At 40.3% G+C, this 25268-nt stretch overlaps 3 protein-coding genes across 16 annotated transcripts in view; 2 read left to right on the top strand and 1 right to left on the bottom strand.

Annotated features, from left to right (window-relative positions):
- MYO9B (myosin IXB) overlaps positions 1-4588 on the bottom strand; it is a 45424-nt gene extending 40836 nt beyond the window's left edge. For 8 of the 11 annotated variants that reach the window (XM_084498388.1, XM_084498386.1, XM_084498384.1 and 5 more), the window contains exon 1: positions 4527-4588. The gene's annotated coding sequence lies outside the window, so the exon portion shown is untranslated. Of the gene's footprint in view, positions 1-3566; positions 4323-4526 lie in introns of those variants that run through there. The other 3 variants (XM_084498389.1, XM_084498387.1, XM_084498390.1) reach the window with 2 other exon arrangements.
- Positions 4589-4809: 221 nt separating this feature from the next.
- On the top strand, positions 4810-11631 carry HAUS8 (HAUS augmin like complex subunit 8). Its single transcript, XM_084498395.1, has 10 exons — positions 4810-5385; positions 5468-5523; positions 5819-5915; positions 6618-6731; positions 7193-7275; positions 7908-7979; positions 8469-8627; positions 9652-9793; positions 9889-10030; positions 10755-11631. Exons 1-10 carry the CDS (start codon positions 5316-5318, stop codon positions 10873-10875), a joined length of 1056 nt encoding a protein of 351 aa, XP_084354521.1. The 5' UTR covers positions 4810-5315; the 3' UTR covers positions 10876-11631.
- A 9437-nt stretch (positions 11632-21068) lies between these two features.
- CPAMD8 (C3 and PZP like alpha-2-macroglobulin domain containing 8) overlaps positions 21069-25268 on the top strand; it is a gene marked incomplete at its 3' end in the record, with an annotated part of 53269 nt that continues 49069 nt past the window's right edge. For all 4 annotated transcript variants that reach the window (XM_084498818.1, XM_084498819.1, XM_084498817.1 and 1 more), the window contains exons 1-3: positions 21069-21256; positions 23544-23695; positions 24949-24971. In XM_084498818.1, coding sequence (XP_084354944.1) covers positions 21174-21256; positions 23544-23695; positions 24949-24971 — 258 coding nt within the window. In that variant the 5' untranslated portion in view covers positions 21069-21173. The remainder of the gene's footprint in view (positions 21257-23543; positions 23696-24948; positions 24972-25268) is intronic.

Here is a 25268-nt window from a genome sequence, read left to right as displayed (position 1 = left end):
GCAAACCTACAGATGGTGTATTTGTCAATAGTACTAACATAAAGCATCTATAAGACAACAGTCTAAAGCTACATTTGTTTTTAGATTGCCTATTAATTATTACTTTCACCTGCTTATAAAACAAACAAAGCCACACACAAAACCACTGGGTTTACCAAACAACAATCCAACTGAAAGTAGGCTGCAGCGTTTAAGTATGTTGTTGTAGGATTGGCTACATTTGCCACTTAAATCACCAAATAGGGCAACATTTCAAGTAACTACTTCAATACTTTACGAAAGAAACATACTAAGCTACATGATTTATCATTAATCTGTAATGTTATTCCTCCCTGCCACCTCAACAACATTACCAGGAATAGAGAACAGTCAAATTCTCCACAGAAATTTTTATGGTATTTTCTAAACGTCTTCAAGTCTCCATCAAACTAATGAATTTTCATAATATGCATTAAAGCCAACATTGCCTATTTAGTAATGTTGTAAAATTCTAGAAAAGAACTTTTCCCCAATCAGCGCAGGGTATCCGTTTAGTTTAAATAAGGCCATAATTTGAAGCCACATGTTTAGTCAATGAATCATAGTGAGGCTAAAAAGGGAAAGCTACCATTACGGCAAAATTGTTGAGGATCAACTTTGTAATATTCCAGTTCTTCACATTTTCATGTACGTTTCCAGTGCTGCATTCCTCAATCTGCAAGATCTGAGCTCCTCACATCATTCATCAAGTATTTTTCAACACAGAAGTAGAAAGGTATCACATGTACCTCTAATATTCTTGAGTACCAGATTTGTCAACTGCTGTCCCAAAAAGAGCCCCCTCCCTCCAATCAAACTGAAAACGTTTAGCAATTGTGAAAATATTCAGCTATTACTTTTCCTTAGATTCCAAAGCAAGGAACTTTCAGCAAGATAAAGGGCTACAGCGACACCCTAGGATTTCAAGGACCAAGTGTGCTTTATAGGTAAGGCAAAGGCCTCAGCCCTTGCCTCACTTCACATCATGAGGACACACAGTTGCTATTAGCTGAGTTGTTTTTTTTTTTCCCCCAAATATACCAGACATTTGTAGATTAACCTGAAAATTGCTTTGTGCTCTAGTAACATTTCAATGTTGTTTTTTTTTCCTGTTGAACTTAACAACTCTTGACCCTTGGTTTTCTTTAAGTAAAAGCTCTTGTTTTCTACTCCAAAAGGCATAGTTCTGAATGGAGCATACTAATTTACAGCATATTTGTTACTACTTTTTGCAATCAACCCTGCCAGAGATGTTCATGTATGCAACAGACTGCCTAACAAAGGAGAAGCTGGCCTGCAGTGCAAGTAATGCAATGTAATACAGGAAAAAGTCAAAGAAATTACCTCCATTGCAAGCAGTTCCTTCTCAGTTTCCTTCTCTCTCCTCCCTCTGGCCCTTGAGACCTGATCCCAATCTATGCCCTCAGCTCATCTAAGATGCAGGCCAGACTTCCTCTGAATGGCTCAGACGCACAATTTAACCTCAAGACAAGGCTATCTTATCAGGCTCACAGTGACTTTAAAGGCCTATAGCATGTTATTAACTTACACTGAGTGCGGTGTCATAGCTACAGATGTGCTCTTGAGTATGATTCAGAGGAAATGAAAATGTGGCCTTGTTGAGAAAAGAAGGACTGGAGGCAAAGCAACCGAGGGTGCTAGCAGCAAAGAATGAAAGTCAAAAGAAACTCTGAGACTATTCTCACAACCTTTCATAGTTGTTCTTCATTTCATCCTTACTGGTGTTACAGACATCAACAAAGCAAAAATCTTACTGGCCTAATGCTGCAACTGCGCTGATAAGAAATTATCATCAGAAACTTTAGGCTGAACATTTGTGTGAATTGAGGGGAAAAAAGAACTGATTCAGCAGCAGCAGAACCTATGTGTGTCAAACAGTTTTAAAAACACTTGTTTGTGTTAAATACTGTTGGTATTTTAAGGAAGAAGTTTTGCTAGGATGTGCATTAAGTTGCATTTGGTGACACACTATCAGATACAACCTGAATTCTGAAATAAAGGCACTGCTAACCCTTTCAGCATACAAATGATCTATTAAACTAGCCAGCTATTAGAAAAATAAATCCTTATAAGCATCTCTGGATTGACTTCTCGATATTGGCTTTGGACAGTTTTCTCCTTAAAAAAAAAAAAAAATACACAAATGCTTTTTTTTAAAATAAAAAAAAATTAATCATAACACACAAACCCTGAAGTGCTACTCACTGATTAAAGTTTTTAAAAAGAATTGTGATAGTGTATGTTTTTAAATGGCACCATGCACAGGTCTACCTGAAAAATATGCATCATATTTAACCACATTAGAGAGTGTTGTTTCAATAAAATGTAAACACGATTGACAAAAAAAAAGTCCAAAAGTCAGAGGGAAAAGACAGGCAGAGTAAGCACATCTTGTTTCTTAGAACTGTAAGTTAATAAACACCTTCAGCCTTCAAATTCACAAAAAAAGTACTGAACCACGGACTTTTTGTTGAATCATTTTTTCACTATTTTCCTTGACTGGTAAGATAGTTAACAGTGTTACATCTTTCAGGAATTTTGCTTCTGTTAATTCCCAAGATAAAAGAATCCTGTCTCATGGCTGCCTCACCTCCCCCCGTGTCCATCTAGCTAAGGAAAGACCATATCTAGCCAAAGTAATACTGAGCTATATGCATATGAGTCAAAGAGTTATTCACACACAGAATTATTCAAGAAGTCTAACGTTTGAATCATCATTTGTCAGAAAATTCAGTCTGTACAAAGCATTACTTACTAAATGAACCTCACTTAAATTTTTCATCAGTTGTGTTTACTCTTCCTGAATTATTCAGTCCTACAAACGTTTTAGGTTCCACAGAAACACACAGACCTATGAGTCCTCCCACTCTGATTAGACTATCCTTTTGCAGACAGCTGCCCTGTCACTGCACAGCCTACAATGTTCAACTAATAAAAAATTAAAAAACACTTCTTGAGGCAAACGTTCAAGCACAGTGACAAAAAAGGCAAAAAAGCCCACACATATTTCGCAGTTCTACAAAAACAGTTCCATCACGTTACTGCAGTAACTCTCGAGTCTGATGGTAATGAGTTAAGGCTTCTAATGAGGGAAACGGCCTTAGAAGCAGCAGCCTGAGAAGTAGGGGTGTTACCAGACTTTAAATGTAGGGCAGGCAAAGAATCTAATTGTTCCTGGAACTATGAGACAAAACTGACCAAAACTAACTCATCAGAAAAAGTTACAGTGAATCTTTAAGTGAAGATATATTTATCTGCATTAAAAGTCACCCGTACCTCTTTTCCTACATTAAATAAATCTGTTTCTGATGAGACTCAGAGCTAAAGACACGAAAGACTTACTAAAACTTGACGGGCGTGACACCAACGTACTGAGCTGGAACGCAGGGTTACCTCACGCTGCTACTTTAGGGCAAGTCCTTCAGTCATGTATTCCAGCTAACAAACCTGAAATCAGAGATCTTCTAATTACGCATAACAAAGTCTTATTTGCAAAGAGCTAGGTAGACACACCGATACCAACCCACCTCTAGGAGCAACGTGGGAGGATACTGATGACATCTTTGAAAGGCTAATTACATCTGCCAGGAGCCTGAGATCATCTCCAGCCACTCATTTCCAGAAGGCAAAAATCAAGCAAAGCCGAGCTCATTTGGATACAAAGAACTTGTCACTTCCCACAAATAAAACTTGCAAACAAAGCTGGGTGATAATTCTGCCAGACTACTTACAGAGTAATAGAAAAGTTTTAAAACAGTTTCAGGAAGTCCCTTCGCATCAGGACCACACAGACCTGCATCAGGCAGGGTCGAAATAGCCACGAAGGAGGACAATAAAAGCACTACATTTAGCACAGTAGGAGTGCCACATGTAGTCTGCGATCATGCAACAAAAGAGATGTCCCCAGCTTGCAACAGTTTGACTTTCCAGGCATTGCAAAAACAACCTTACCGAGAGGACCTAGCACAACCCAGACACAAGCACCAGTTAGGCAACACGGTCGGCGTGATAAAGCACAGCCTCAACACATCAGCAGCCTTGGTATCATCAAGAGCAGCTCAAAACCAAAACGCAACAAGAACCCTGAGAGTTTGAAGGCCACTTTCCAGAAATGCTGAGGTAGGAACGCTTTCAGGCTGCTCTTAGAGACACCAGAAGAGGCAGCGAAGCCGGCACACTGGGGATGGAGGCCAGCAGCATGCCTGGAGGCAGGGAGGTGTCCCCACTGTCCACCAGGAGCCTGAGGCGAGCTCCCGGGCCTCAGGCACGTCCAACTCCCCGGCACACCAGGCGCAAAGCGACCCCCGGCAGCACCCTGCCCCTACCCGGCGCTCACCCCCACCCCAGAAACCCCCCTCAGGGGCAGCTCCCGGCCCCTCAGCCGCCCCCTTAGGCACAGAATTCAGTCAGCGGGCGGAGCAGGGAGAGAAAAAGATGGAAAAAGAGCGGGCACCCGGGGCGCGGGGCCCGCGCTCCGCCGCCTTTACCTCAGCCGCCGGCGAAGCGCCGCCGCCGCCCGCCGCAGGCCCCGCTGAGGCGCCGCTTCCGGGTGGAGGGGGGGGGAGCGGGGGGAGCAGGGCGGCGCCCATTCAGCACCGCGCCCGCACTGCGCGTGCTCCATCGTCCCCCCCCCCCCCCCTCAGCCGGGCGGTGTGAGGGGAACGGGGAGGGAAAGGAGGGGGGATGTGGGCGACTCGCCCCTCTCAGGGCTCCCAATGCGGCTTGGGAGAGGGCATTCGCCGGCTGCTTTCAGAGCCTGGAGCAGCCGGCTGCTTTCTGAGCCTGTGGTGGCTGGGCTCCTGTCAGTAATCCCCTGCCTGTGAGGGCTCCCGCCTCGGGGTCGCCGCCCGCCTCATGAGGGACAGCCCCGGTGTGGGCTTGTTGAGCTCCAGCAGCTCAATATGTGAGGCATTGCCTCACCCCACAGTTAACCGGGGATGTGTTTACCGCGCTGAGGGCTTTCTCGGTCCCTCGCGGTGACCTCGCAGACTCCCTGTGGTGCTGAGGGGAGCGCAGCACCCCATGTAGTCGCAGCCTGGGTGGGAGGCATCCCCCCCAACTCCAAAAAAAAGCCCTGGGGGTGGCCGCTGTGGAGGTGCAGGGTCTGCCCCGCTCCTCCGAGCCGCCGGGGGGTGCCCGGCTCCGCTGCGGCTTGGGGGCGGTGCTGGGCAGGAGTTGCAACGGGCTGAGGGGAAGGAGCTGAGGGGGGCGGCAGAGATTGGGCGCCTTTCTCTTCACTCGGAGCCAGCTGCCGACCCCTACCGTGTTTCTGAGGGATGTCCTCGCAGGAGAGCGTCTCCGGGACGCCGGTGGAGGACGGGGAAAGGTCCGAGAAGAAGCAGAAAGGTAGCTGGGGGTGAGGGGGGAAGCGCGGCCCCGGCTGAGGCGCGGTGGCGGGCCCGGCGGTGACCGCTCTTTGCTCCTTCAGGAGGAAGAATCGTGAAGTCCCGCTACCTGCAGTATGAAAAGAAAGACCCCAAGAAGGTACTCGGGCACGAAATTGCGGGCTCGGCAAAGGGTAGAAACGGTCCGAGGAGCCGCTCGGACTTGTAGAAGAGGGACCTAAGCAAAAGACTGCTGTCGTGACGAGGGAGGTGTTATGCATCACAAAACTGATGCGGATTGGGATGGGAGTTTGGGGTGTATTCAGCTGACTTGCCAAGAACCTGGTCACCCTAGGATAGTAGCTGTTTATTGTCAGCATTCGAGTAGGATGTAAGAGATACTGCTGATTGTGCTTACTACCTGTGTTCACTCATACCTGTGTTTTGATTGATAGGATACCACAGCAACTTCCTTTTCAAAGTCGATTTCTAAAGCACCTTCTGCAGTTAAACCAAAATCGGTTCCTCCTCAGAAAAGTAAAGCTTCTGTTGGTAGGTGTTATTAGAAGAATTTAAAAGTGTTTTTTTTTTCTTTTCTGAAACTGTTTTTCCACCACGTGCAACTTCTAAAAACTCTAAAAACACCTAAAGGAGTGGATTTATATTCTGTTACGGCTAATTATTTGTATATGAAAGGTATTAATATATAAGAACTTTATGTGAGATTAAGGGGTGTAAACTGAAGTTCATTATATTAAACTCTTGTCTGGATATTCTCACAGAATATTAATCTGAAGTTGTGTAATTGGATTGTCTCAAATAAGCATGTCTCTTGTCTTTTCTGCAAGACTTTGAATTATTCTTTTGTCCTCACCGTTGTCCTGCTTCTTGTATTTAATTGTCTTAATAAGCCCAGTATAAATGACCACAAATTCATGTCAGCAAAATGATCCATTTTTATTTCTTCAACAAGAGTTTCAAAAAAAAATCTCTTGTGAGATCTTGATTTGAAAATCTTGACGAAATAATGTGATTCTATTTTCACACCTGGGTGGTATAGTTCAACTGTGGAATGTTTAGGAGGATAAGATTCTGAATTACTTCATTTCTAGGTAATTTAGGGGGTATACAAGTGATGTATAAAAAGAAAATGTGTACGAGGTTGCCCCCTATATTAGTAAAAGCACACACAACTGTGAACTTGTGCATAATCTATTCTATTTCTTTTAGTTTGATAACAGCTTCTTTCTACAGGTGTTGTTTCTGGCTCACTAAATCAAAGTAGCTTTGAGAAAAGTGATTTGCAGTCCACATTATTAGATGGAGATAAAGTTACTAGACCAGACCTTGATCTTTCAGCTATTAATGGTAAGCTTTCACTTGTGTTCAATTTGTTGTTTTATTATTTTTAATATATATGTTATAACTTGATTATAAGTAACCCTTATTTCTACTATATTCATGCAGGGTTGTTGTTAAATAAGGTAAATACTATTTTTATGTGTCTTTAAAAAAACATATTAAGGCCTTCAGGGTTTAAGCTAACCTCTTGATTTTCAGTATCTTTTTGGTGTGCTGTTTTAAGTTTAGGATCAAATATTAAAGAACAAAGTACCCTCAAGTATTTGTAACTGATAGTGTTAGATTACCAGCCATTGTGAGAATTGTACCTCATCTGTCGGTAACTGTCACTTTCAGCTGAGTGCTTGTGATCCATGTCTTCTAGTTAGTGTAATCAAAGCTGGAAATAGAGCACAGAATCTGATGGTATGTTGACTTACCTTACGTACATTGGTAGAAAAGAGTAATAATTTTCTTATGTTATACAGATAAAACTGCCTTTACCAGGACTCCTGGTTCAAAATCTTCTCGCAAAAAAGATACGGGGACATGTGGAGAAAACCAGGAATCGGTAAGTCTCACTGCTTTCGTTTGTTAAGTATCTTTATTTTGAAATGTGTGAAATGAAGATTTTCTGTTTCTCTAAACTTGGTAAAACTGTGAAGGTTTCTGGGATAATCTAAAGCCTTATGGCAGAAGTCAGGTTTGTTGTGCTGCTAGAAACATTTGTCTTGTCTCAAAATTTTACTTCAGTTTTACTTCAGTTCCTTGTGGTAAAGAATTTGCCCTAACTGCAGTATCTCTTCAGCTTGATTCTTTTTGTGTTCTTGTGTATGCTTTGAAGTTATTTCATATTATCTTTAAGTATTTTCTATCACCTTTTCTCAGAAAACTAACCTTGATTCAACCTAATTTAGATAACTTATTCAACATAGTACTGAAACTTCAAGTTTTATACCTGTGTTTCAAACATCTGCTGAAAACAGTATAAAGAGTGGTGGAACAAAGAACAAATAGGCATATTTAGTTAACATGCATTGTTTTTTGTTTTCTTAGAAAAAATATAAAGCTTAATCTAGGTGACAGTAGATGATAATACCAATTGTGGCCACAAACCGGACTTTCAGTAATTTGTTTACACACTGAAAATATAACCGTTTAAATATCAAAATTGATCTAGAATGTTCTTTTATTTTTTTAAAGGAACGTGATCCTGATGTTCTGAGCGAAATGCTGGCGTCTCAGACACTGATTTTAACTTACCTAAGTGTGAAGGTGAGTCAGTCGAGTATTTAGTGTTTCAAATTGAAAAGAAATTAAACAACTCTGGTGTTAAGTTCTTCTATGCATTCAGATTCCTAAAAGTTATATTCATGATCTTACCATGTATATGGTTGTAAAACTATATGACTTTCTTTGAAAACTCTCTTAAAGTGGGCTTCGTACCACTTTATTAAGCTGGTGCTGTTTCTTCATGAAGTAAGGATATGCAGAAGTTTCAGAAAAAAAAACAGGAGTAAGTGTGTTTTGTGTTTGGGGTTGTAGCAGTAACTTTGTTCTTTGCTCATTTGATGTTGTATATGTATATCTTCCCCCAAAAAATACCGGTGGAGAAGATGGTTGGAGAGCTTTAACTATAACATGCTGAGCTTATTGCACAATATCTACAATTCCTTAATTGAGACTTTTTGACCTGGATATGAGGCTTACATTTGTTGTTTCAGAATATGTCAATTACTTATGAATATTTTTTGGATGTAATAGGCTGAAAACGATGTTGCTGAGCTTGAGAAAAAAGCAGAAGAAAACTTGTTAATGTTGTGTGAAGAAAAGGAGAGAGAACAGGAGAAACTCTATGAGTTGAAGCGTGAGGTTCTGCTCAGAGAGAGAGAGCAGAGACTTGAAGAGGCGTTAGACAAACAGGTAGGCTTTATTACAGTTCATTCTTCTCCTGTGTTTAAACAGTCCATCTTAATAAGTGGTCCTTTCTCAAGAGAAGATTTCTATGCTCCTGTGGCCTGCTGTGGTACAATTTTATGCATCTCAAATATCTACTTCCTGTTGTGGCATGTTGTGCTCTCTAATGATCTAAACAAATGCCTTTGTCACTTTTTTGGTTGTCCCTTGTGGATAGGCAGGAAGGAGAAGTTAGAGAGCTATTAGGCAAGGAGCAGCAACAGTGCACAGGTTGCCACAGCAGCTTACGTCTCCTGTGCATCGACTGTAAACATCTTAAAATGTTAACATCCTGCAAGTTATGCAATTACAGTTATGACTAGAGCCAAGATGCTAACCATTAAATGAGTAGTGAACATCTACTATCCTTTATCTGTCATATTTTTATAAGTTAGACAGCAATAGTTGTGCCCCAGTTGGAAGAAGGCAAGTTTTTAGTGTTTTTTTGACAGTAAATGAACTTAGAAGCTAAAGCCTCCACACTTTCTCAGCATTTTCCTAGTTTTGTTGTGTCAAATAGAAAGAGTAACATGTTTTGAGTAATTGACTTTCAAAACTGAACTTTTATGCTTGATTAAACAAAATGCATTGCAAAAATTAAGACTTGTCTCTTGTGAATGCACTGTAAGCTGCAGTCAAAGGATCAAATGCAAAGCACCTTGCCGGCTATGTTGCTAGTACTTCTTGCCGCAGTAACAAGGAAACTATTATTGACCTAGGCAAGGTAGGTAATAGAGGAAAAACCTGTTAAACACTGGGACAGGAATATCACACCACAAACTTTCTGAATTCTTCTGTCAATGTCAGAGTAGCATTTGTGTGTGGTTGTGGTTTTTTTTCTTTTATATACATATAATTCTGCAAATTGTTTTTCTGTATTGACCCAGACTAAATCACATTCTATATAGAGAAAAGCCAGGTCATACGTTCTGACTGTACTAGCAAAGTGGCTGCTTTGTGAAGAAGTGTTGGTTGTTTGTGTGCTTTTCAGATGGAAGTACTTTCTCCTCTTGTTTCTGTTTTGGGACGCTTTAAAGAGCAATACAAAAGCTTTGCAGCTTCCCTGGATGCTACTAGGCATGAATTACCCATGAGCAATATTCACATAGAGGGAGATAAGCCAACGTACTTAGGTATGAAAATTTCATTTCTTTTATCAAGTACACTTTCACAAACTTTGTTTTTTTATATGTTAAATGAGATGTTTTCTAAATCTCTTAAATTGTAGATGAAATGCAAAAGCAGTTAACCATCACACAGGAACTTCTGGCAGAAGTTATGCCAAGCTACTCGGAAGAAAGTGCAATAGCATGCACTGTACTGAAAGACATTAAAGAGGTGTCTCAAGAACTGGATAAAGAGCTTCAAAGGTACTTACAACAATCAGGTGAAAAGACTCTGTCTAAATATTCAGAGAAAAATCTATTTATCTTACCCCTGAATCCAGAATGGATATTAGAGGGTTAATTAAGTTTGTAGAAGACATCTCTATTTCTCTCCTTATGCTACTTACAAAATAAAGTCTAATGTGCTGTTCTCTGGCAATTTTACTGAGAATTCCAGTGAGCAAGTGCAAATGTGCAGGAGAGTGGAGAACTACAGGAGGCAAAGCGAGCTGGAAGCACTGTGTCTGAATAACTGTACAAATATAACTGTTCTTGTTTTTCCTTCTATCCCTATTAAAGTGTGCACTTTCCCTCTCTATTTGACATCATTATTGGGGAGGTACAAGGAGAGCAAAATTATTTTTCTCCCAAGTATTGTCAACAAATACAAAGTAGTATCACTGAGCACAAGGAAGTGATAAAACATGGTAAATTTTCTTTCCTTCCTTCATTTCCCTGGAAGAGAATATAACTGAACTCTTTGAAGAGTGATATACCGTGAAGCCACTCATCTCCCTCTACTGCAAATTTCTATTCCTCTTCTCCAAATTTTAGCCTTTGAGGAGAAAATTCCTATTTTACTTTTTTTTTTCTTCCAGTGGCTATGCGGTAGGAGAATGATGTGTCTGTGTGCATAGTCTTTGTGGTTAATTAAGTAAAAGTTGTTATCCTCCAGAGAAACTCATTTACCCTGCTTTATTTGTTCCAGGAGCTTCGCCCAAGTGCAGAACCTGTCATATGAAGTTAGTAAAGAAATTTCACTGCATAATCAAAGTATATGTGAAGACAATTATGGACTAGATGTCGTGAAACACTGGTACTTCAACTAAATTTGTGTATTTTATTTTTTACTAATGGGTGGGTGCTAAATCAGTGTCATTAGACTTGTTATCTTTTTTGCTTCTTTGTTTCACAACCTTGACTTACATATGAACGTACAACTTGTCCAGTTCTTCAGTTATACCAGAATATGAAAGCAGCAGCATGGATGACTAAACTAACATAAGAATGGTGTTTTGTCCTGCATGCTGCCCTATAAGGAGACATCTTTTTTAAACATGCGCTTCTGTGGTGCCTTTCTCGTCACTTGCTGCCTTGACAATATTGAAAGGTACACAATAAGAAATCATATTCTTGGAAAATATGACCTACGTGTTCTTACTTTATTGCACCTGTTTTCAAGTGCGTTGCTTTACATCTCTTCCCAAGGTAGTGTTCCTTAGAGGGCAATGTATCAGAACAGAAATGTGGAACTGTGTATGTCGTACTGTGTGTTGATTTAGTCAGGAGGACCTGTAGGAATGTACAGCATTGTACATCATTGGTGACTCAGTGAACAGCTTCTGGAGGAACTCTTAATTGTCCCTTGTTTCTGGATTTGCCAAGAGGAAAAGCTGTGTGGATAATGAGGCTGATGAATGGAGGAGGAGCCTGGTCACTTGTAACAAGTGGAAAGTTTTGGTAAATTGTTGCCTAATTTTCATGGTAACAAGTTACTAAAACATACGCTTTTGTAATAACTTGAAACTTTCTTTTTAAGTACTTGATATGTTTACAATAAAGATTGTTTTCTACTGCTGTGTTAAGAGCCTTCATGTTTGAAAATCTTCATTAATCTCCTAAATAAGCTTTTGTTTCCATCTGGGTTTACATGGGGCTAATACTACACAACGTATACAGCGATGGGCTTATGGGCACTAACCAGTCCCAGTGGCAAGCTGCATCCTACTGGTACCTAAAATTCTGAGGCCAGTAGATTCTGAATGTGGAGAGAAACCTTTAATCTAAATATTGAGTAAGTGCCTGGATGAGACAAGCTGTAAACATTATGAACATACGTGCCAGATGTGGAAGTTCTTTAACATACTCTTCGTTTTAGAAGTGGAATGTGTTTCTCTATGAAAGACATGCCGTACCCTGTATTTTTATCTGTGTATCCTTTTTCTGTTATGTTTTGCTTTGTATTGTCAGTATAATGGTACATTTCTGGTTTAAGCTGTGTCTGTAAAGCTTTTTTGCCTGCTGAAGAAACACCTGGAGCGTTCTCCTTATGCAACCTGAAGTAAGTGCTTTTAAATGCTATAAATGATTCAGGCTTGCTTCCTGCTATTAGTTAGCAAGGGTTTAAGTAAGTTCCATCTCCCCTTACCTTAATTCACTCCTATTTTTTACTATAGTAACTGGATCGGTAGAGGTACAGTACATTGAAATAGAAGTCCATAGGTGACAAGCTATTAAGACTTTCTTGTATATAGGATCCGTAACATTGTTTCATAGCAGCTTATCCATGAGAGGGCGATCAGTTGTTTTAAGGTGTTATCTATTATTTCTTCTTCCTCAGCTACTGTACACAGCTTGATTGTATTCCTGCTCAGGAACATAAGCTGCACTTACAAACTTGGCCGCTGGATGGAGAAATTTGCTAAGCAGTCAAGTCATGGGTTAGCGGTAAATTAGCAGTCTCGTTTTGGTGGATGGAGATGTCAGTAGAAAGGGTCCCATGCGATGAAACAACTGGTCAAACGGTTTTTCCTAGGTCTGGATAATTGCTAGAATGTGTTTCCGTATGCCTTTAACCTGTTCATAAGTGTGCCATGCTAAGACTTAAAAGGTAAGAGGGCTCTTAAATTGGAGTTGGTAGAGATGAAATAATCAAGTTTACAGTGTCTTCATAATTTTGTCTCTGCACAGACACAAAGCAGAATGTCTCTCCTTGGATTTCTTGATGGTAGACCTCGTTGTTCATCTCAAAAAAATAATAATTTTAGGAAATACTTTTAAATCGAACCCATCATCTTTAGTTAAGTGACTTACTACCACTGAAATGCAGTTGTATGTGGTGCACCAAAATATTACTTAAGCAACAGACAGCAAAATATTTGTTTTTTAAGAAGTGCTTTTATTTCAGGGACATCAATTTCCATCTAAAGAATAAATGTGTGTGGTCTGATATTAACATTCCCTTTCACTTAGCTGTTTGAATTTGGGGTGAAAGAAAACAGTTTCAGCTTCCTTCTGGACTTTATGATCAATTTTTAAGCTATTTAAAATTATTATATCTACATTGATATTGTAAAGTGAAATCGAATGCTCTTAGTTCTCACCCTTGAAAGAAGGTGGAGGAGGAAGGTACTTGCTGTGGTTGCAATTAAAAAGCTCTAAAGCTTTCAGGAAAGTAGCTCATCCTTGTTGCATCCTTGCTGCAGGTGGCAGTCATTGTCTATACAACAAGCCTAAGGCAAAGTGGAAATCTTGGAGCTAAAGGCCAACTGCTTGTACAACACAATAAAGTGCTTGGGGATGTGTACACATTGTTTCAGGGGAATCAGAGGCATTGATGTGAGCATCCTGGCTGTTCTTTTGTCTAAATGGAACACGTGTAATTATTTGTACAAATAAGTGTTAGGTAAAGCAGCTCATCTTTAGGACAGGGTTTATATTTTGAACTCACTTAATTCCATCTTGATTTAACTGGATACTCTAATTGGTTCTGTTTTGTCTCCTTGAAGGAATAAGAAGTGTTTCAGGCTGACTCCTCCACCTTGAGGTAGCTGCAGACATTAGATGCTGTCATATTCAGCACAGTACAAAAAGGAAAAAAAAAACAAGACTACAGGCTCACTGGAGCAGGAACTAAACAGATGTGACACCATTTATTTTGTATTTTCCACTTATTTTCTGACAATGTCTGAATCTGGTTGGAGTCTTAACTTTAGCTTTTTTCCTGCAGGTTATTGATCTTCTTACTTTTGCACCTAGAAATAATGATGCTTTTCAAGATGGATTTAGTTTTATTTGAATTCGTGCAGTACTTAATGCCTATGTGTTCATCTTTTGAGCCAGAAGCTCATATTGCCCAGTTATTAACACTGAGTTGTTCTAGGGCTTTTTAAAAATATTTTGGGCATTATTTTCTCTCCCAAAACCTGAAAACAGTTGTGAAACTAGCCAACTAGGTCCGAGCTTGGGGGAGGGGGGAGGACATGATGGAAATATATTTGTCCTCTGCAAAATTCTGTTGTTTTTGGTTCTCTATAAGGCAATTGGTAAAGATCATTTTAAACTAGTTTTGCGTTGCAGAGATTGTGCTGCCTGGATTCTGGTATTTCTTGGAGGGCTCTGACCACGTTCTCTTCTGTTTCGCTGATATTGCCCAAATGTTTTAACCACCAGGTCAGGAGGGCTGAGTCCAAGTGGTTTTTCTGCTGTAATTCCTGTGCTGTCTGTGATGAGGTCACCAGGGGTCAACATAAGGGAGCATCCCTTTTTGCCCAGGAGATAATTGAGGCCTGTTTGTCTCCTCAACCCCCCAACCCTACAATTCTTTGTTCACACTAGCTGCAAATGGAGCTGATTCTTTGCTCATCAACAGCAAGTAAGCAGCTCATGACCCCAGCAGATGTTTCTGCATTTTAGGCTAATGAGAACTTATTGGATTACTGCAGTCTTCCCTGCCTTGGAGTAAATACCACTTTGTTGGAGATCCGGAAACTCATACTGAATATGATAAACAAACTGCTGGCTGGACTGCGATTGCCAGGACATGAAAAGTTTCACAGAGGCAGAGGATTTAACAGCTCTGAACTGCATCACCGAGCCACACCAATTAAGAGCATTTCCAGTGATTATGTGAGCATTCCTGTTCAACTCACAGAAATAATTTTAGATTGTTTCTTCCGCTGTATTTGTGTGGTCTGGAAAGAAAGCACAAGGATGGAGCTGCTGATTAGTTTCTCTTCAAATATTTCTGTGAAAATGTATATGTAAGACCTATCACGTTTCCTGCTATTTCAAGATCTTATATGTTAAGGAAGCAAATACAATTTACCTCTTAAGTCATCGCTCATTTTTTTGTTTAGAAAGGTCACATATATTTGGAGATGGCCTGTATGATATCCAAACTTATTTTAATTTCCCCTTCATATAGGGCAGGGAGAGTGAAATAGCTGGTCGAACAGTAGTTCTTAGGACTCCAACCCAAGAAGATACTGTGGCGTGTAATCTTTTCTGCAGTCAGGTTTTGTTGGGTATTTCTTCAGAACTTTTATGCAATGTTTCAGCAAGTGAAGTGGTAACCATGTACCTATAGGAGTGCAGCACTGATCCCAAGCTAATCCAGGCTGAAGATCATTAGCTTGACTATAAAGCAATACTAGTACAGTTATACAACTTCAGCATATTATGGGAAAGCCTAGTAGCTGTATAGGCAGCACCAAAAGATGTCAAGAGTCCTTATCCCTTTCTTACTACATTCTTTGTTTTAACAAATTAAAAATAGCTTTACCTAACTGATCAAAACTTCTCAATTGAATATGACATGATAAAAGGACTCATCTACATGGTTGAGTTATGAAGGTGTCCACTTCTTACTAGATGTCTTAATGGCAGCCATGTCTGACTAAGCAGCGTTCTATTCCTGTTCTAAATCACTACCTGACCATGTTAATGATTCCTTAGTATTATTTCATTCACTTTGGAATTAAAATGTAGTATTACTCCAAAAGATCAGTCTCTCCTGTTTTGTAGATGATTAATAGGAATTTTTGACAGAACTATTTAATAATTATATTCTTGATATTGTTATCCTGTTATTTTTATATGCTACTCAGATTACATTCCTATTTTGAATGTGCTCTTTAATTATCCTTCCCTTGTAATTTTGTTCTAGGGATGCTTGTATTCTCAGGAGGCAGGATCAGTCTTGTTTCTACTGCTCTGTATCTGGACTGATGTTGTAGTTCCTTTAAAATGTCATTATCCTCTTTGCAGGTAAACTGGGATTAGCATGGCACAGCCAGTAGGATACTTGTTTTGCAGTTGCCTATGTTTGGTTAACAGGAGGCTGTCACAGAAACGCATGGAAAAGGGAGAGCAAAACTAGCAGTTAAAAAATAGGTGTGTTTTGCCATGAATATAATACTGTAAAAATTAACTGAAACCTTAGTCTTGTCATAGAGTATGTAATGACTGGCACACATGTTTTTCCACTGGCAGGGAGAGACAAATGATTCTGGCTTCCTTACAGCTGGTGACTTGTCTGATTTTTTTATTATTATTATTATTATTATTATTATTATTATTATTATTATTATTATTATTATTTTCTTATTTTATTTTTATTTTTTATTTTTCATCCACCTTCTATTGATATCTAGCGAGCACAGGACTTAATGACAGCACTAAATCATTAGTGGCTTTGTTTTTATTACAGCATATTTTCTTATGCACATAATTTGCACATGTATTCATATCTAAGTGAGTATAACCTCCCCTGCCTTTAGGCCTGAACATTTCTATGACAGGTTAGAGTGATAACACCCATGCTGAAGCAGTTAACAAGGGTTAATTATTAAGAGTGTGACTCTACCACTTCATACTTGCAAGTAGTCTTACTGATCTCAATTTTGTAATTGAGGGAGGTGGAGAATGAAAAAGGAGGCCCAACTGAGAGCATCAGTACTCAAAAATTAGTATTATTTAGAGCTTAGTGCTAACTTTTTTTGTTTGAATAATTGTCCAATAATTCTATTGATACATATAGTCTATTTACTAGGTAGATAGAACATTGGGGGAAAACTTTCTTTTTGAGAATAATGATGAGAAGAATGTATGGTCAGTATCTAACTTGGGTCTGTTTGGAACCAATTTAGATGTATTCACACCTTCTGAAAACTGCAGACTCTCCCTCACCTTTCTGATATACTGTTATAGCCTCACCAATCCCCTGCACACTTTCAACCTGGGCAAGTGCCTGAGATTCCTAAAATTTCATGAGGAGCAGAATCACGTTTTTTGTAAACGAAATAAAAATCTGAGCTATGTGCAGTGCAAGCGGTGGGTGAATATGGCCCATAGATTTGACTGATGAATAGTTTTTATACATAAGCAGTTCTTACAGAACTTCCTTTAAACTCCTAACTATTACCAGATGTGGGTTGCAGGCGGCTGCTGGAATTCCAACACCTGTTGCATCACACTGAATGGGATTCATTTTGGCAGGCACAGAAAATTCCATTTCAGTAACTAAATAGTTTGAAATGATATCTAAAGCCTCCTTTTTTTTTTTTTTTTTTTTTTTTTTTTTTTTTCCAAACCAAACTGATTCTAGCTTTATTTACAGGATAGCACATACTTTCATAATTAAAAGATGGTTTGCAGTCTTCAGAGACTGTAATTGCCTGGTATTTCTTATAGTCAGTAAATATCAAATGGAAAACCTTAAATTCTGAAGAAGTCTCTCCTTTAAAAAAGCTAACAATGATTAAAAAGAGCTATATTCTACATAGAGAAAATTCCTAGCTGTGATTTCTGGTGTAGAGATGCACTTTTTTTGTGTTCAAAAATATTATAGCATTGTGCTGAAGATGATGAAGCTCTGTTTCAGAAATGTACTCTGCTGCATTCATCAATTCATTGCTGGATCACATTGTTGCTTCACATTCTGTACACAGAGGTTTTTCAAAGATAAAATGTGCACTGATTTGGATGACTACCTCATGAACATTTTGTGGCATGTTGCAGCAAGTTTTTGTGGTACATACTCCACAGAACTCAGGTATGAATCTGTAAGGAGCCATTTCTGTATCTTTTCTATATTGATTAAGTATAGTGGGGTTTTTTGAAAGCATGATGCTGTTACCTCCAAAATTTGTCTGATCTCAGCAGAGTTGTTATCAAAGTCATTGTTTTGATTGTTGAAATACTGTACATCAGTTAGAGGCTGCTCTACCCCAAGAAGAGCAGAGGTGCTTTGTTTTCACTTTGCCTCCTTACTTCCTTTGATTAAAGGATCCCAACGTGCTATTAAGTAGTACCCTTAGAAAGAAGGCTAACATCAGTATCGCTACTTTGTGATAGGAGAATTGAGACATGCAGGGTTCTGTGAATCTGTCTGACAAAGTGATGCAGCTGATAGTTCTGAATTCTGTTATCTTTTCCAGTCCAGTTTGTCTTACTAAAAAGTATTGCCCTTTTGATATACTTTCTAGAAAGTTGCTTCTCAGCCTAGTTGGATTGCTGGGGAAATGATCTCTGTTGAATTAGTTGGAATAAACTGAAGGAGAATGCAGCAGTAAGGAAGAAATCGCATCTCAATTTAGACATTCCAGGTAATTTCATTGCATGTTGAGATTCAAATGCCAAACTGTTATAAAACTTAATCGTTTGATCAAGAGGATCATAAACTGTTTAAAGTGAGACCTAGGTTTGTCAGGGTTGACACAAGTAAATGATAACAACTATGCCACAGTCGCATTTAGCATGGAAAAAAATTAATTTAACTAGAACACTAATTTTTAAAAACCTGAATGGCAGGCATTATATTTAATTCTACATAAAACTGGTGTAATGTCAGTTGAACTGACATGACCCTGAAGAGTACTAGTGCAAAGGTTGTGGAAGACAGATGATGTCTTAATTAACTAATTAACACAGTTTACCAAAATGTGTTGTTATGGATACTGCCTCATTTATATCCTTGACCGTCATAGCTATCATAAACTAGTACAAGAGGAATAGCACCATTTGAGTACAATTACACATTTTTGAGGAGTGGGAGATCAGAGGAAAAACTCTATATATTTTATATATAAGAAAATGTGTATTAGGAGGGCCTCTTTTTACTTCATACTTTCTTGCACGTGTCTTCAATTTTAGACAAACAAAAGAGTCCCCTGGTAACTCTCATAGTGTTGTTTGTCATGTGAAGATACATGAGCGATGAAGTGAGCAGGAGTGGAGCAGTTGTGCTTAAACAGCACAGCAGCAAGCAAAATGGATTCAGCTTACTTAATATTAAAAGCTGAAAGCTGCTCCAAGGCATTCTGCAACTCCTCCCACAGATGAGCTATAGCTAGAAAAATGCTTTTAAAAATAAATAAAAATAACCTTTCCAAAGGTGGTGAGCAACCTTTCAAAAACCTCTTGTTCAGTAGCAAGAGAATAACTCTGATGTTCTTGCTGTATTGAATGACAATTATTCAACACTCCACTCTCATCTTGACAATTAGGGTAAGTTTGAAAACATTAGCTGTAGACAGGCATTAGTCAAGGATTGTCAATGTGTATTAATTTATGATTTAATAAAAGAGGTTAAATAGGTGACTGCTTTAAACCTTCCAAACCTGCTTGGCTCTGGTTTTAACTGTTGTTTCCAATCCTAAAAGCTGTAATGGGCCTTACAGAGTACATATTACTTCTGATTTGAGGCTGCTTAGTTGTCTGCTATAAAGAATTTTCAGCTGAGATGCACTTTTTATAGCCCTAGCCTAAATTTTCCTGCATTTTTTATTACATTTGACCATTTGTCTCCTCCTCTGATAAAATCATGCCTCTCCACAAATAAGACAATGCTGTTTCAAGAAGCTTGAGTAGGAAAATGTAGCCACATCTAGCAATGCTATTTTTTTATTGAAGATAATGTGAATTGACAAAAAAAAAAAAAAAAAAAAAAAAAGCTTATATAATTTATCTTGTTTGAAACTTACATTTTTTTAAATTTATATTTAAATTTATATTTAATTTTTAATAGAAAAAAAAAAAAAAGGAAAAAAACTCCCTCTCCTGGCTGTGGAATGAGGTTCCTTAAATTTTATTGGTGAAGTAGTAAAGGGAAACTTCTCTATTTTTGATGATTTTGTATTTTGGGAGAATGGACTGACTTGCAGAAAATGTGTTAGCTTGTAATGATACTGCTGAAATACGTGGTGAAACCATTTTTACTTGGAGAAAAGTCATTTCAAAAATTAATACCTTTTAGTTGTTTTGCTTGTCAGAAGCTAGAGGAAAGGGCCTTTGGTAAAGTATCAAGCTGACTTTAGGATGCAAATCTGTATTTATGCTAAATAAAATGCTGGGCTGCCTATCAGTGATTTTTAGAAGAAATAGAAGTGAGGTTCACATAATGGAGTATAGCATTAAAAAATAGCATTTCTTTTTCAAGTTTTAATAGTAGTTTACTTTAAACCAAGTTTGTAGTGCTGGAAAAAAAAAAAATCACCCTACCCACATTGAGGGTTTTCGTTTATTCCTGAGGGGGAGAGTGCAGCTCTGTTGAAGCATGCCTGGCATCCCAGCTTGTCCGCGGTGGCTCCAGCAAGGGTTGGAGAAATTGCTCCTCGGTGTCTGTATGCAGAAGTTATTCTGTGGCTCTGAGATGTGGCGCTGTCACCTTGATTTACTGCTGTTGCTTTGGATGGGGATCCACACATAGTTATCTTTCTGGTAAGACCAGTAGCTACTAGGGTGCCTTTTTATAATATCCTCCTTTTTTAGCAGTGTTTTCCTGATGTGGGCAACCTTTTGTGTACAAACCCAGCTTTGTCCTTAACCAGCCAAAGCCGTGTGTAGGGACAAACTTCTAGTGATGTACAGGATCTGTAGTAATAGCTGTGACACAGTGAGTATGTAGGGCAGAATTAGGAGCAAAACTGAGAAAATAAAGGCCAAGGTGCCAGCTTTTCCCTTCTCTCTCCTATTCCACTCCCACTCTTCATCAGACGGGCGCCCTGAGAGCTCCCCCTCCTGTCCCAAGCCCCCGTAGCCCCCAGCAGGGTCTGAGGGATGGAGACGGGGGCTGGAGGAGGAGAGCACAACCGCTCAGAGGAGCCCCTCGGCGCCTCACGGCTCGGTTAACGGGGGCTCGGAGGGGAGCAGGGGCAGCGAGAGGAAGAGGAGCTGGGGCAGGTGGCCTTCTTCTCCTCCTCCTCCTCCTTCTCCTCCTGCCTGGGCTCGGCCGCAGGGGGGAGCCGATGCCGCAGCAGCCCCCTGAGGGGAAGAGCGCGGCCGGGGAGAGGGGGAGGCGAGGACCGGGAGCCCACCGGGGCCGGGCCCTGACGCACCTGGGGCCGGGGGCGGGCGGAGGTGCGGGGCCGGCCCCTTCCCCCGGTGCACGCCGCCGGGGAGCCGCAGACAAAGAACCGGGGGCCGGAGCCGGAGCGGGCACCGGGGCCGGGAGGGGGCGGCCCGGGGGCGGGGACGCGGCCGGGGGCGGCGGCCAGAGGCACCGGGGAGCCGAGCCCGGCGGCGGGGCGGCCGGGAGGCGAGGGCTGCGCTCGCCGGGGAACAAAAGGCTCCTGCCCGCCCAGCGGCGCCGTGCCCAGGGGGCTCCCGAGCCCCTTCCCCGAAAGCCATGGCCCGCAAGGAGCCCGGCTGCGCCTGGGGGGTCCTGCTGACCCTCTGCAGCCTGGGCGCAGCCCAGCCCCGGCAGAGGCAGTAAGTACCGTACCGTACCTGCGGGGGTCCCGGCGGCTCTGCAGGTAAAAGGGGCGGTGGGGAGGAAGGAGCGAGCCCCTCTGCTCCTCCCGGGGCTCCTCAGCAGCCGCTAACAAAGCCTCCCGGAGCCCCCCTCCAGGGGTTGGGGTCGGGGAGGCGAGCTGCGGCGCTTCCCCCGGCGGAGCTGCACGTTTGTACTCGCCGGCGCAAAAGCGCATAGCGAGAGAAGGGGAGGGGGGATTAAAAAAAAAAAAGGCAAGGACTCCTTAGAAATACCTGTCTCTAGCTCCTCCAGCGCGGGGCTGCGAAGCTTTTATCTGCGAACAATTATTTAAGGAATCCGGGGTGTTGCGCTGAGCCTGGGGTGGCTGAAGGTAACGTTGGTTGTGCCCGAAGAGCACGCGAAACATTCCTGTGGGGAAAAGCAAGCGGGGAGAAAACGTTTCACTTCTGAGAGTTTTCTGCCTTTTAGAAATTGAATCCGCGGTTCGTTCCAGTGTGTTTAGGTTAACTTTGATTAAAGTTTGCTTTGTTCTTTATCCCTAGTGCATTATAGCCCGTCAACATCGTGAATAGCTGCATTAACTGAGTGCCATGGAGAACTTATTTTCACTTGCTTACTAGAAAATATTTCTTGTCCTGCCAAGTTTTGGTGTAACCTGACAGAGCCGTTAGTCAAATATGCTTAAAGGATCTGTCCAGTCACTGTCAAGTTAACTGTTTCATTGCCAAGTTAAATATTTAATACTCAAATGCTACTTAATAAGTGACTTAAATAACTGTATCAACAAGCTGATACTTTGGGAAAAGTTGCTGCAGTTTAGAACAATGTGAATACATGTGTTTCACATATGGCACTGTAGTGCTGTGCTTATGTGACAGTTTGAATCTAATCATTTCATACCGGAGGCAGATGGTACTCTTTTCTCCCTCTCCAAATAGATCAGCTCTGCTTTTCTTACCAAGAATGCAGATTTAAAGCTAACTTTTTATTGTTATTTATTGGTGTTCTGATGAATTTTCAAACCTGGTGACCATAAGGTTTTGAATCTGTACCCCATGCAATTCAACTCGAATGCCATGAAGATCTGAACTTCCTTTGGGGGTAATGGGATCTCCATGGCAATGAGGCCTGCTGAGAGAGAGACATGGGGTTGGAATTTGATAAAAAATGACTTTGGGGGCTGTAGAATGCCATCATCCTCATCCCCAAGTGGTAATTAATCATGAAGTAAAGCAACCTGGTTTGTGGCACAGTAGAAAGGCATGGGCTGAGAAACTGTGCTTAAACAGTCATGAGGAATTGCCTTGTTTAAAAAAAAAAAATCTTTTTGCATAGAAAACAAACAAAACAAAAAACCAAAAAGGTGTGTCAAGTCATGAAGAGAATATAAATACATTGCTTACAGCCCAGCACATCAAAGAGTTCAGAGTTTGTAATGCTTTTAGTTGACAAGTTCGTGGCGTGGTGCCATTCAGCACAGAGGAATGGAATGAATTCCATTCAGAAACACGAAGATTGTATTATATATGGGATGTCTTCTACAGTGGCTTTAAAACTGTCTATGCCTGCTAAAATAATTCCTCTTTGCCAGAGTTTTTAAACTTGCAGTGTATAATTATTTGAACAAAAATATGGTAACAGAACTGAGAAATTGAGCCCAGTCTTGTAATTGCTCTTTCTGAGTTGTTCTCTATAAACTGGAGATTTAGGTACACCACATTTATGTGACTGACATCTAGAAAGTCCTGAGTATCAGCACTGGGAGTCATTTCTTTGTGCATCAAGTTGGCCTGTGAAAATGGAGGCATGAGAAATAATTGAGGCAAAAATGTTAGAAGCATTTAAATTGTAGATCATGCCTTGTTTTGAAACAACACTTTACTGGAGATTCAGCTGCATCCTTACTCTTTCATGAAATTCAGTCTCTTTATGATTAGCTAATTGTATATTTAGTTTGTTTAAAGATGCAATAAACATTTATATCATTATATAAATCAATAATCAGTGTATCAAAATGCTAAGAGTTAAATCCTGTAAGCCATTTAGGCTCTGTTCATTTCTATGTGCATTCTGCATGCATTTTATGGAAATTAGATACAGGCTTACACTGCTGGTGGTCACAGGTCTGAGCCTAAAGGGGTAAATTGTGGGAACCTGTATTACAGAATTGTCTGTTCTTTCCTTTGTGTTTGTACATTAAGTGGCTTACAAATAAGCTTTTTGTAAATATCACACTCCTGTTACTGTTCTTGATGACCGTCTACTTCCAATCTTGCTCCTTAGGGGCTATTTGATTGCGGCACCTTCTGTTTTCCGATCTGGTGTTGAGGAAGCTATAAGTGTGACCATTTTTAACTCTGTCAAGGAGACAACAGTCCAGATTCAGCTAGTTGTGAAAGGAGAAACTGTGTCAAGAGGCCATGGAACAATTCTGGGTGAGTTCCTGTTATTCTGAACTTCAGAATTAAGTTGAGGTGCTGTGGGAGCACATCAGTATCTCCTAAAGAAGTGCTTTGGGTGATAATGAAGGTGGAACTAAACTAATATTTAACTCATTGGTTACTGCTGAATGTTCTCAGTTGTGATTGTGCTAATGTGGTTTTGATGTATGGGATCTCAAGCTTCCACAGATGATAATTTTGGAACAGCAGGATATGCTGTCAGAGACTCTGAGTAAAAATATCACATTGATGTTCAGGAGTATTATGGTGAATGTCTTTCCTTTTGAAAACTGAATGCTTGACACTGGGAAGCTGTATAACAAATAAGATAAATTGAGTATGAAGAAAAATGCAAAGTCTATAACAACATAGTTTTCTACCCTCGTGTTAAAATGAATGCTGGAAATGCAGTCTCTCCATCATTGGGACTGAGTATTACTGAGAGGTGGCAATATCTGTGTATATCTGATACTGGATATCTTTAAAATATGTGACACATTTGCCTGTCCCATGTAGAGAAACAAAAAGGTTTTTGATTATACCCAGCTTAATTCTGAAGGAATTTACATTGGTGAAATGAAGTCCAGTAGCACTGTTCTACCACTGCTAGTAGTGGTGGCAATTCAGGCAATCCCATTCTTTAACCATAACGTTTAACCCTTCTTTGTGCACAAATTGGGAGTTATATAAAAACCATTTCCGTTCCTGGAACAGATTCTCTGTTTTTATCCTCTCCTTGTTCTCTTTGAAATTGGCTGACAATTGCTAACTAAATCAAGGAGAACGATGCTTACACATGTGGACAACATATGTTATCTTAGGTATGGCCGTATCCAGCAATCGAAATAGATTCTATTAGTGTTTGTTTTGAGCGATTCAAGTTCCAAAAAAACTTGGTCCTTTCTATAGCAAAACAATTCTGTAATTATAGAATGCCCTCTGATGAAACCTCAGCCTTGGTGGACCTCTAACTGTAGAACACCATGTAGTGCACCTTAGGAAAAAAAAAAAGTGAATAAATGTGGACCAAGTTTATGTTGGAGAATTCTGCTAGGTCTGACTTGCTCACCCTGCTGATTGTTTGATGCAATGTGGGAATATTACTGCAGGTTAAATAATAATGAAGGGGTATTTCAGTTAAGAGTTCAGTTTTACAATACTGAGTCTCCTTTCAGCCAACTGCAGTTGTCTAAAACATTATTACCTTAGCTTGAGAAGAATAACTCTCTCTCTCTCTTTCGTTTTAGATAAAGGAACAATCAAGTTGAAGGTAAGTGTCTGGTACTTTAAGACCTTTTTGATAAGAATGTGAGGGACTTACGTTCAATCACAGCAGGCATTGATCTGTGAGCATTTGAGGCACGAGTACAAGTCACGTTCTGCTGCATCCACTAAGGAGGAAGCAGCCTTTGTGAGAGGACAAGCAGAGAGTGAAAAGAACAAAGATTATTTGTCTGTCAAGCTCTTATACCACTGAAGAAAATTACAACCCATGTAGTGATTATTTTTATAGATGTGACAGTACCTTGATGTGTAAGTGACATGGAACAGATCACAGAAATTCACG

Source organism: Aythya ferina (genome assembly GCF_964211825.1).
Source record: "Aythya ferina genome assembly, chromosome: 26".
Lineage (NCBI taxonomy): Eukaryota > Metazoa > Chordata > Aves > Anseriformes > Anatidae > Aythya > Aythya ferina.
Note: the sequence above shows the minus strand (reverse complement) of the source record. Positions and strands in the feature narration are given on the sequence as shown.